This window comes from Streptopelia decaocto (genome assembly GCF_964273445.1).
Source record: "Streptopelia decaocto genome assembly, chromosome: 25".
NCBI classification, from domain to species: domain Eukaryota; kingdom Metazoa; phylum Chordata; class Aves; order Columbiformes; family Columbidae; genus Streptopelia; species Streptopelia decaocto.
In genome coordinates, this window is record NC_138680.1 from 2,955,776 (window position 1) to 2,968,767 (window position 12,992).

The 12,992-nt window shown below is 45.3% G+C and overlaps 1 protein-coding gene across 1 annotated transcript in view; it reads right to left on the reverse strand.

Moving 5' to 3' along the window:
• Positions 1-12,483, reverse strand: part of DOCK5 (dedicator of cytokinesis 5) — a 69,214-nt gene extending 56,731 nt beyond the window's left edge. The window contains exon 1 of the mRNA XM_082072485.1: positions 12,327-12,483. Coding sequence (XP_081928611.1) covers positions 12,327-12,369 — 43 coding nt within the window. The 5' untranslated portion in view covers positions 12,370-12,483. The remainder of the gene's footprint in view (positions 1-12,326) is intronic.
• Between the last annotated feature and the right edge of the window lie 509 nt (positions 12,484-12,992).

Consider the following 12,992-nt stretch of genomic DNA (forward strand, 5'->3'; position numbering starts at 1 on the left):
GTGTATTTAATCTGACCTCGATCAGACTTGAAAGAGAACGGGAGCTTCGCATAACAAACATGGTCACGGGATGATAAAACAGAAATCCTTCACATAAAGCCCTGACAGAGCAGCGAGAAAGGAAGAAGGAAAAAAAATGCAAAGACTTTTGTCCCCAAATTTGCAGGAATATCTGAAGTTGTCTTTTTGCTTCAAGTTAAACTTCAGCTGAGATTTTGTCCTTTGAAATACATTTTAGAACGGTGATCTTGTTCCTCTTCTCATCTGAATGAAAAGCAGCACCGAAGTTTGGCAAATTTAATCTAAATAAAGAGGCTGGGGTGGAAAACTTGATCTGTAAGGAGGAGATACTGGGCTTGTTTTAATGACCATATTCTTTGAGCATAACTAGAAGCAATGTATCACATTATTTAATTTACAGTCCCCCACTTTGACTAGTGAAAAGTTTAAGAGATGTTTTTAAAACAGTCTATGGAATTCATGACGAGGGAAGGTCAGAGGAGTCAACACCAGGGCTGGTTTCAAAAGGGCACCAGATAACTCCGTGAGCGGTGACAGCAGCCAGAGCAATGGAGGCGCAGATAAGAAGCAATTTTCATGCTCCAGGGCAGAAGGCGATTCCTCAAAACGGATCGGGCCGGAACTCCACAGGCATTGCACAACGGGGATGCACGCTACGTCCTGAAGCATCACGCAAGTCACCAGCAGAGACAAGGACGGCAGGAATGGCAAAGGAACCTGCCATAGTCTGGGCTTTCCAAGGCCCTGACTAAGAGCTGACAGAGAGCTGGGCCTTCCTGAGAAGGCAGAGTTTGGTGCGGGCTGGCACACGGCACGGTTGGGATGGGAAGAGCTTAGTTATGTCACTCCCTCCGGTTGTACGAAGACAGATGATTAATCACAGCGCACATTCCTGATCTGTGAGACACCCAGCAGCAGCACTTAAACCAGCGCGAAGCCTCAATGTCGAGCATGAAAATAAGTACAACTCTATTAAAACAAAACAAAACACGTTTTGAAAACCCACAAAGCTTCACTTCGTCCAGGAGCCGTGGGAGAAGCTTTAATTTGCAAGAGGTTTGTCGGCAACTCGAGCCTCACCGAGCTCTTAGTGCAACCAGGGGGTGTTTGGGCGTGTGTCCATATCAGGCTTTTCTCCCCTGTGCGTACCAACAGCATTCATCTGGAAGGGAGGTGATGGTGTGGGCAGCTCTGATGGCACAAGCACATCTGGCCGCTCTTTAAAGACGCTTTGCACATCTGGACAAGTGATGTCTGGCACTAATGCAGTGTCTGCCACCACCAACACACAGACAGGCAGCAGCTGTTCCTTTGCACGTAGGGAAACTGAGGACAGAAAACCCGCGTGTCGCACTGTTCATCTGCAGCATAGTGAAAGATGAAAAACAAATATTAATTCCTAGAGCCATTCTAACCACACCATAGCTCCTTTTCAAGACTGATCTAAAAGGGAAGCTCAGCTAAAACGTCCAAAACTCAAGGCAACGCGGCAGAAGCTGTCACACGCTATTTTGTGTGTAATTCACGGCAGAACGATACGGAAAACTTTCCTCAACAACTTATTTAAACGCATATGATATGTGGATTATTGGCCTGGAAAACACGGGCGCTGCGAGATCCGTTATCTCCAAGTCACTGGAAATAACCAGCCCCCCGCCCATTCTGAGGACACGATAACCGCTGCCAAATGCCGTGTCCCGCTCCTGCGAACCCTGCGCTGGCCGTGTCTGATGGGACAGGGCTGAGCTTGCTGCCTCGGAACAAAGAGTCACATTCAGCGCTGCTGAAACAACCAGACTTCAGCTCATTACATCTTTCAAGAGTCACAAACTATTGTACGGAAACAGAAGTATGTGCTTTTATGCTGCAACAGCCCTGTGTTAAGAAATGGCATTTATGTCGGACAACCCCATTTGGAGAAGCCTGGTATGCTATCTGTTGCCAAGATATAACCAAAAATACAGTGGCTTTATTTAAAAAACAAGGAACTGCCCAAGGAATTAATTCTTAATAGGAACAAAGGCTTTTTGATGTTTGAGCAAAAACGTTCTTGTAACTTCCCAGGAATTTGTGTCTGAAAAATTGAGAATAGAATAATTAAGATTTATATGTCAGACTAGTTCAAAAAAAAAAGTAAGTCATGGTTCAACAGTGTGAAATGCGTCCATTAACTCCTTGTTATGAAGAATATCACTGCTCCTGAATTGGTGGATGCTGACATTCAGTCTCAACTCTACAATGTTCCAAGTGACTGCTTATTATTTTGAATGCAAATAATCCAGAATAACAGGATTGCACGGATGGAAATGCTTTAATTACCAGCCATCGTTAGACTTCAGAGTCAAACATCTAATGAGCTAGAGGTGGACCTTGAACATCTTGAGTACTTATTGTTTCGGGCTGACCACAGGAATACACTTGGAAGGACTTTTACTTACCCTGGTGTCCTGCACAAACACTCTTAATCAAACTAAATTCCTAATTTGAGGCTGGGGAAGATATCTTTCAGTCTTGCCATCAAATTTAGATATTCCCGTCTCCCCATTGTAGGCTGGATCAGATTTTAGGATCGATGGTTTAATCTCTTAAAGCCTGAACTGCTTTAGAAATAAACCAACTTCCCGACCTCAGCCCACGGGAACAGGGATCCAGGCAGATCACCCCATGGTCTCTTACGGCTTTAAACCCTACAGACCAAAACCACAGTCAGTTCCGCAACAATGCTCTGGAGCAAGTGGCAGAGCCAGTGACAAATTAGCCCGTGTATTTTAATTAGAGCTCCTCAGTAGATTCAGATCAGGCAAACTGAGATGATTCAGAACTGCCGAAGCATGAGACAGGCTGATTATAAAGGAAAAAGAAATAATCTCCGTCTTTTCATCTCTGCAGAATTCCCATTAGTCATTTCCCCCTCAAATATTTATTGCTAAGTGTTTATACCACAGTAGCTGTATGGAAATAAGGGAGATTCTGTTCTCAGAGTGCATCTATACAGAGATACACATCCCAAAGATACACTGATTTGGACACCAGGAACAATGTCACCACGGCGTCAGGTGTTTCACCTCTTCCTAACTGTGCTCGGGGTAGAAACCGCCCAAGTGCAGCTGCTTCTGTGATCTGAGCCACACGGAAACACTCTGTTCTATCTTACAGACTGGGAACACACACATACATTGTTAGCTGTTTCATTTTCTTCACTAGGCTCTCTACTCTCTTTTATTATTTTCACTGGAAAGGGCCCTTAGGGATTTTAAGCTCAGATAAATAATTAATCTACATTAGCTGTCTCAGTTTATGTCTGGAGTAAGAGCGAGCCAATGGAGGAATAAATCAGTACTAGCAGCGTAAGAGCCAACCTGCTCCTGAATATACCACACCCGGCTTAATGCAGCATCGAAACAGAAAAAGGGAAGATAAAATAACAAAGCATTAGCTGCAGTGTAAAATGCATTTAAGACTTCCATCTGCTTCAGGGCTGGCTGGTTCAAACTAAAATAGCAAGTCAACGTTCAAGTGGGATGAACAGATGCAGGAGAACCCAGCTCGGAACTCACGTGCCAAAAGGAGCTTCCAAGCGCAAAAAGATGACGCCGCACTGGAAGGTGGTTCTTGGTGTAAGGGTTCCTGGAAGATCTTGTGCTTTCATCGAGCAAACCCTCCTTCAGCTGACAGAGAAGACAAGAAGCCAGTGGCAGCACATTGGCACCCCTGTTTTCTGATTGATTCTGAGCAGGACAGAGCTGGCTCCTGCAGCAAAGGTGCAGCAGTAGCCACCAATATTGTTGTTACTACTGCACTACAGAGAAACCTCAGATCCTGGTGCTATCAAAGCTGCATCGTTTACTAGTTCTAATTTCACAAAACACACCTACCTAGTCTGTTTAATTGCTTCATTTAGCAAGATACACATGGAAGTGCTTTCACCGTGACACAGTGACCTTCTCAACATGCAGGAGACGAGACGAGGCTGCTCCTTTTCATCTACTGGTGAGGCTGCAAGAACCAGATACCATAATGACGGGCGCCTTATAGATCTTATTAGGTTAGAGGGCGCTTGATATTATTGTAAGGTGCATATCTTCCAAGCCCTGCAGGTTTATTTTGCCTCTTTGAAATCTGAGCAGTAACATCTAGCCTGAATGGTTAGTATTCTCCTGAAAACATATTAACACATTGTCTTGTCCTTGAGAGCAATCATTCTAACCTCATAACACTGTTTCAAACTATCATACGACCACAGAAATCAACAGTTTTGACACTGGCTTTAGCTGAACCAGACTCTGGCTTGTATTCAGGTTGGCCTATTGATATCAAGGGAATTCAATAAACTTAAAAAGTATTATGCATTTACGTTGTGCATTTTGGGACCTACATACCTACATTTTAACAACTGCATATACCTACTCGAGGTCTGAAATCCAGTTTTCACAAAAGTAACCTCCTGTGAAGAAACAGATACTTATTTACAGTACGCATACAATTGCAACTGAATTATACTAAGTCTTTTATCCCTCCAAGCCTGCAAACCTGCAACTTGTGTTTGGATACATTAAGTACAAGAGTGACTTCTGCAATGAAATTTTCAAGCAGATTTGTAAAAGCAAAAAGGCAACCAAAACCATCACTTGATAAATAGGACTACTCAGCTAATTCCCAACTTGAAAGCGTGTGGCACTTTCAAAAGAATTAAGTGAATTTGCCACTGGCTTTAAATTACTGTCCTAGTTCTTACTGGGCAAAACATCAAAGGACGTGAAAAGAAAACTTGGAAATACTACTGTACGGAGCTGTGTTACTAACTAATGAGTTTTGCCGTATGCGTTACTTCCAGAGGGAGTGAGGGTGGAGATGAGAGGAGCTCGAAAGAGTCAAACACTTGAGCACGGAGTCCAAGATGCCTACGGGCCAGTCTTCACCACAGAGTTCACTCCAGTTAAACCTTCAGTGCCGTCTCTTGCCACCACAACACCCACACGGATCCACGCTCATAGACCCATAGAGAATCTGAAGCTGAGGGACCCCATTGCATCAGCCATGAGCTTTCATACAAGTGTTCTCAGGTCTCCAACACCCTCCCCGCTCCATCCGTGTGCAGCAGGAGACAGACAAGCCCTCTCCACTTTCATCCATCTAGCTGCTGCATTTGGAGAAACTTGGGATATGCTGCCAAAAAACCCTTTACCACCTCTGTAGAAACCAGCTAACGCGTGCTGGCAGGGCTCGCACAAGGAGAATTCCTAATATTCATAACCATAGAGATTTCAACCGGCCTCTGCACCTTCAGTCCTTCTTCAACACGGGCTTCGGAGCAGACTCCTCTCCCATAATGGATGCTTGTGGTTTCATTGATTCGTGTTTGCAAAATGGCACAAGCCCCGGTCAGGAACTGGCACTGCGCAGCCACTTTCACATCTCCAGAGACCTTTCATTCCAAAGCATTTTTATCTTGCCTCCTATCTCAGGTAACAAGCAAACAGGCGAACAGTGTTGAAACGAAGAACCGGAGATCTTGGCTGGGAACTCAGGGTCTTACTCAGGATGGAAAAATACAAACGCCAAACAGGAATATTGATCCCTTTGTTGTCGAGATCAAGAACAAGCTAATCCCAAATTTGCAGCAAGCAGATTAGTTTTAATTAAACTGCACAAGATGCAAAGAGATAAAGAATTTGGAAGCAGGTACCACGTGCTGCAGCCTTCCCTTCATTTTCTAGAGCTCACATTGAGCTCCATCTCTGCATCCTGAAGTCCCCACATCGTCAGTGCAATGAGAATGCAAGTGCTACAAGAATCAGGTCTCTAATATTTAAGCTAGTTGCTCTTGCATTTAAAAAAATAGAGGAAAAAAGCACACTCTTTCAGAACTAACTGGCCACTATTTGCCCGTGACATTCTGAAACAGTATTAGAACTTCAGAGCTGAAGTTATGAACTGTTTAATTATTACAGAGGATCAAAGTACCAAGTTTTCCCAAGAGCAGAAAACTATTATTATCTCCGTTGTATCTCAATGAACTTTTTGCCCGGATTCAGCACTTTCCACAATGAAGTTCACTTTTACTGGGGCAACTCCTCCAAAAATCTGACGGTATCAGACACGGTCAAAGCTCCAAGAGGCTGCCAGGACAATTCATGCTTTACCCCGCGCTCCCCTCTGTCCCTGGGACACCCTCCCAGGAGCTACAATGCGTCCCCAAAAGACATTTTTATCGCTTAACCAACCAGACCAACTCGCACTCGGTGACATCTGCAGTTTTTGAAGGCAATCGTGACCTGGCCACCTAGAAAGCTGGTTAGTAATTCGTATTTATGCTCCACTTTTATTAGGATGTGTTTCCTGGCAAATGCACCAAAATTCACTACAGTATTTTAGGCACTAAATCATAAGTTAAATGCATTAGACCTGAAAACATAGGTTCATTCTAGTAGCACGGGGATAAACGCATTCATGACTTTGGACTAAGGTGGCCTGAAGCTTGGCCATGGTTGTGTCTTTAATACACTAGCATAAATAGGATGTTTTTCCCCTAGAAGCACCAATTGAAAGAAATGTCCTACCAGTCAAGTCAAGCGCAAGTGGATTATTCCACATTTACTGCTTCTTGATCAATATCCTATTAAGTTTTTTCAGTTTGTGAACTTTCATTATTGTGTTTTTAATTTCCGTCGCTCCCATCGGTGCCAGCAAACACGGTCTCACGCCGAAAGAACCACGAGAACGTGCAAGAGACCGGTGTGAATCCAGAACTGGTGGAACCTGGTGCTTCCAGCCTCGACACCTCTGAGCAATTAGACACAGAGCTAATGAGCAGGAGCCAGCTCAGCCAAACCTCCACAAGCAGTTCTGGATCCCTCAGGAGAGGATTTGGAGCCTCCAGATAGGAACCTGATGTTTAGTAAGATCAATCCTGTGCTAGTTCATAAACACCAGGACTGCTGGGGATGCTTCAAGGTGGATACCCAAGAGCCAAAGTCACAAGGCACTTCTAGAACTATTGCTTTTCAAAGTAAGAGTAAGAAGAAGGATGGTTACAAGTCCTGTTTATGTCAGCAATGCCTTTGAAGTCCATAGGATTAGTTTCAGAGGGAATTACTTAAGGGGTCGAGTGGTAATCACCAAAAGTAAGAGAAGACAGACTTGGGCTAATATGGATTAACACAAAATAGAAAGGACTATGGAAGTGAGAACTAGCACAGCCGGCTTTCACATCAAACAAACTGCAGACACAGCAATAAAAACTGAGGAACTAAATCAGAAAGAAAGTGTGGCATACCACTCTGAAGATTCCGAACTTTGGGCTGTCAACAATGCCAAGGTTTTGGTTTTGCCCTGTTCCAAGTTTCCTTAGTATTGCCACCGACACAACAATTTTTAGACGCATTGTAACAAAGCAAACAGAGAGAAAAAATGAGTTATTTATAGAGTGTTTGTATTGATAAAGATCATCACTTCTGCAATGGGCATGGGCTCTTCCATCCTCCTAGAGCCCTTGTCAAGAACCTGCTGCACAACAGTTGACTCCAGTTCCAGTTAGAAGGGAAGTCCAGGCCAAGGAGCAAGCTGAAACAAATGTGAATTTACCTCTAATTTTACATGATGTGCAACTATCAGCACTGTGAAACTCCTTTGATCACAGACTATTTTGGGACAACTTTGCACAAGACGTATGAGTTTTGAACATGAAGCCAAGACCTGATAGCCCAGTATATCACAACTGAAACCATTAGCCAGAAAATCTGATTCTGCAGCACTCTCAGTTCCTCCCTGCTCCTCTGCATTTCTGCTCACATAAATCACACATGGAGCTGGCAGGCACTGGTTTACATTTGAAAAATTACTGCCATTCCTAAGACATGACGCAGCTGATTGTAACTCAACCACCACATGGTATTTCAACAAAGTAAATACTTCTTCACGACAAGGAAAGTCCTTCACTTGGGTGCTTCCAGCAGGGAAAAATGTAATGGGTTTTAAAGGCCACCAGTTAGGGGTAATTACCTGTCTGTTTACAAATATATATATATATATTAAAATAAAGAAAAAAGAACCAACCAACAAACAAAAGAGGTAATATGGTTAAGGTCAAATCAAACAATCACCTTCCAAAGAGCCACCCGTGTATCTGCTGACTCGAAATGCAAATGGGAACTCCTGCAATGGGATGTGAAGATGCAGGGAGAGCTTGGGAATTAAAGCTGCCCAAAGGTTTCTCAGCCTTTCCCTCCCAACTCCTCACCTTCCAAAACGTACCAGATCAAACCGCTTTCCACAGGGCAACCAAGCTGCTTTCATTAGCTCCCCTTCAATCCAATATTTTAAGACATTTTCTAAACAAAACAGGACTCTGGTTTTACTCAGAGACTACAAAGGTTACAAACCATGTACTGAAATACCTCACTGACCAGTGGAGTTTTTGTGGGCTCACAATAGTATTTTAAGTTCTACGTTTAACAATCTGGAGAGATCACAGGCAACAAACGCTGCTTGAGCTTTCACTTGCTCCTTCTAAGCCGACGATCACAATTTGCGGCTTTCAGCATTTTGCTGAAAAGCCCCGAGTTTGTCGCTGGGTTGAAGCATTTTGCGGTACGTGAACCTCACATCGCAGAGCTCTTCCCGTAAAACTTCGGTTAATAATTTCTTTGCGGACCGGCTGAACAACAGGTACGTACCCAGCTCAAACTGCATAATCATCAACAAACACTTCACATCCTGTTAGTTCAAGAAGGTGACACATAAAGCGTGTGTGCACCTGAAGCATCATTACAGTCACCTGGAAACCGTTCTGGCTGAAAACTCAGCGCTTTTCATTTCAGAATTGGTGCTGAGCTGGGTTGGTTCCTGTCCTGGCTCACCAGGCTGCTCCTGCCTGTAAGAAGGATCAGAAAAAGGGTTCTGAGAGCAAAATGGAACGGATTCTCTTGTATTTGGTAATGAAACCATTAATACAGTCTTCTCCAGTCCACAAAGGACGCCTGCACGCTAAGAACAGATGATGAGCTGCTTTTAATGTAACACTTAAGCTGAAGTTAACGCAAGCCCATGTCACTGCCAGCAGAAAAAGAAAATAATTACGTTGTTGATTCCTTATGGGCTAAGTTAATAACTTTAAAACAACCAGATAATAAAAGTTAAAAATGGTGGGGAGTCATTCAGGCACTCAGAGCACGCTCTTTGGGCTGAAAAGAGTCGGCATGAAAGGCTTTCTGCAAATGACACGGTTTATGAGAGAAGCACCTGGGTCACTTCATTTAGTTTGGCGCTAGAACTGAAGAGCTTTCAAGGAAGATACACCAGGTAGTATCTTTCCTTCCCAAAGTAGAGGTGAAGCACGTTGCAAAGCAGCTCGGTGAGAGCCAGAAGATCCTGGTGCTAAGAGAGGCGAGATGTTGCCCATCAGACGACCAGCAACAGTTCTGCCCCTTTACAAGGCTGAGGCTTCCAAAATCCCATCTGCTACCGGGTCCAAAATACATTCCAAGTGAGAAACAGCAAGTCATTTGTCTCTCACTGTGCGTCCCCAAAAATGCCACAGTTTCCAATGTCGCGCTCTCTGCCATGTCAAACTCAGCCCATGTGCCACCTGGATTATCCCCGCTCCAGGTTTAACCAACTGAGGACAGAACCAGGGGGCAGCAACTCAGTTTGAATGGGCAATCGACAAATCTGTAGAATAATCCAGGAGATAACACATCCTGAACTGAAATGCAAAAAAATCAGACAACTGACATTGAATCACATCGTTTACTTCTTGGAATTTCTGACTGCGTTATGATTTACAGGGATGTGTTTAAAATAAATGCAAGTGGCTTTATATTCATTTCCAAAGCACAGATGACTAATAGCCACAATGTGTGTGTTCTTTGTGAAAGGAACGAACTTGCATCTTTAAACTTCACAGCTACCCATGCTACCAGTGAATGAAAGCTCTTACCATCTAACGGCCTGTATCATGCAAACCAGTGGTATTACCCTCATTACAACCACCTCCATAATTAGTACTAACGGGAACCTTGGTTAGGAGGCAGACTAATGGCCCAAGAAGCTCACGTTTCCCTTTCCATCTTCATCAACTTCTTCAAAGCACAAAACCAATGAGGATCTGGAGCACAGCACGGGACGCAACTGTAGACAAAAAACCAGCGAGTCTGCAAAGATCAAATTGCCAAAATCCCGATTCCATTAACGCCATGTATCAAACACCACTTGACAAAGCTGCTCACTGCAAAAATCGTTCTGTTTGCTGCCTGTCGATTAAACCCGTCAGTTCGGGTTGCGAATTAAATGCAAGAGCTGAAGCATCACAGGCTCTGTGTCGGTTTGGTCCCTGTGTCTGCACACAGCTGTATGAGCACACACAATTAAGGGGCTGCTTCCCATGAGCACGCTTTTGGTTTGGTAACATAAAGGAAAATGCAGCGTTTCCCTCCACCCCGCTTACTCACGGGCCGGTGCCCTTTCTGGCAGAGGAGCTGTCATAACCAGCACAAAAAAACTCCCCGGAAGCCAATAAAAAAGGAAACGAGAGGAGTGCCTGTGATTCATCCCAGCGCCCAGGGCCATTCTGGAGGGAGCAGAGCCTTGCTCAAAGCTGGGCTTGAAAAAACCCCACCATAACCTAGCGTAGCCAATCATACTAGCATCATATAGTCTACTTCGTAAGAACGCCAAAATTTTTAAATTCCTGATGGTCAAAGTCATCTCACCAAGTCATACCTATATATAAATACATATAAATAGCCTGGGCTGTTACCTACACAGCAAGAAACAAAGTTCAGGGCGTTCAATACACACCCTCCTGGTTACCAGAGCAGAACTTAGATAAGGTTGTGCTGCGTATGGTGTCTCTGAAGCTTGAGCCGCAGTCCTGCGAGAAACGCGCTGCCTCTCCGCAAAGCCGCTGGGAAACCCAGTAACTTCAATCCAGAAAAAACTGTGCAGGATGAGGCTCTTCACCTTTAAACTCATGGACTGAACTTGAATAAACCACCTCATGGAAGTCAAGGCAATTAACACTTTGCAAGCATGAAATGATATTCTTTTCTCACATCAGGAAGTCCACAGCGAACACAAGATCAGTCTTCATTAAAACAAACTATCAGTTGTTTGTGTCATTAGTGGTTTCCTGCCTATTGTTCTCTGCCCAATTCTCACAAGCAACCTCAAAATCAGGTGGTTTTCAACTTGTAAAACTCTCAAGAAAAGCAGAACTGATCAGCAACACTACTGATGATGTTCCTCCTCGAGAAAAGCAAGCCAGCATTCAACTACCTCCTTTCAAACGTCAGGAAGCAGCAGTACAGAAGGCACAAGGTGTCAGTCAAGTTTTCACCATTCCTCGCCCTACATCAAGATTTCCACCTCCTGCAAAGATGTCAGACACAGTCCTGAAATCACTCACTACAACCGTCTTATCCTACCATTGCTTTTTCTATCCGCATCTTCATTTTTGCTGCTGCGCTAGAGCACTCCTCGCTATAAAACATGCTGGAGAGGCAAAATTACAAACATCAGTCCGAAACTTGTAGGATTGCAGAAACGCAGAGCTCTGGGCGTGTGAGCAGGACACACACACACTGCATCCATCCATCCCCAGGGGTTCAGAGAGTGAACGCTCACTGCTGAGAGCTGGAAGTGGAAGAGAGGAGGGAGAGAAGGAGAGAAGGGGAGAAAGAAGGAGAGAAGGGGAGAAAGAAGGAGAGAAGGGGAGAAAGAAGGAGAGAAGGGGAGAAAGAAGGAGAGAAGGGGAGAAAGAAGGAGAGAAGGGGAGAAAGAAGGAGAGAAGGGGAGAAAGAAGGAGAGAAGGGGAGAAAGAAGGAGAGAAGGGGAGAAAGAAGGAGAGAAGGGGAGAAAGAAGGAGAGAAGGGGAGAAAGAAGGAGAGAAGGGGAGAAAGAAGGAGAGAAGGGGAGAAAGAAGGAGAGAAGGGGAGAAAGAAGGAGAGAAGGGGAGAAAGAAGGAGAGAAGGGGAGAAAGAAGGAGAGAAGGGGAGAAAGAAGGAGAGAAGGGGAGAAAGAAGGAGAGAAGGGGAGAAAGAAGGAGAGAAGGGGAGAAAGAAGGAGAGAAGGGGAGAAAGAAGGAGAGAAGGAAGGTGTGTGCAGCAGAAACGACTCAAGGGCATGCGAAAGAAACGAATCTAGACGGGGAAGCAAATGAAGGCGCGGTGCAGAGAAGCCGGGGCCGCAGCGCACCGGGAAGGGAGCGGAGGCTCCCGGGGGGGTCAGGACCGCAGGGCGGGGGGCGACACAAAGGCAGGAGCGCGGGGAAGGGGCACATGGGGCGGGGGGTCCGGGCTGGCACTCACCGACCCCGTACTTCTCCCGCTTGGTGGGGATCCAGCGGGCCATGGCGGCGGCTCCCGGGCGGGCTGTGCCGGGCTCAGCGCGGCCGCTCGCCCAGCGCCGCCCCGCCGAGCCCGGCCCGCTCCGCCATGGCTCCCAAACTTCCCGGCAGCCGCCCAACTTTCCTGCCTCCCCCGCCGCGCCGAGCGGAGGAGAAGGAGGGACGAGAGGGAGGAAAAAGAGGGAGGGAAGCGGCTGGTCCCCGCCCCGGCGGGGATCACCTGCTCCCGGCCGGCCCGCCCCGGGGAACCGGCCCGCAAGGTGCTAATGGGACACGGGGGAGCGACACAAACACTGTCGGGACGGGGGCACCTACGGTTAATGGTTCTTATTATCGCTATTGATGTATAAACACGCAGACGTTTTCGCACTGTTAATATAAATACTTTTTTTTTTTTTTTGAAAGTAACTCATTAATAACTAAGAAAACAAAAGGGTTGTTTTAAAAGTTAAAGCAAAACAAATTTATTTAAGAAGTAGTGTGGTGTAGCATCAACCCAGCTGGGTACTCTGATGTACGAGCCATGCCTCCAGATTAAGGTAATGGCCTTAAAATAACACAATGTAAAAGCAGTGTACGCCAATTATAACTCTTAGAAGAGCAGATGGCAAAATATAAAAATATACAA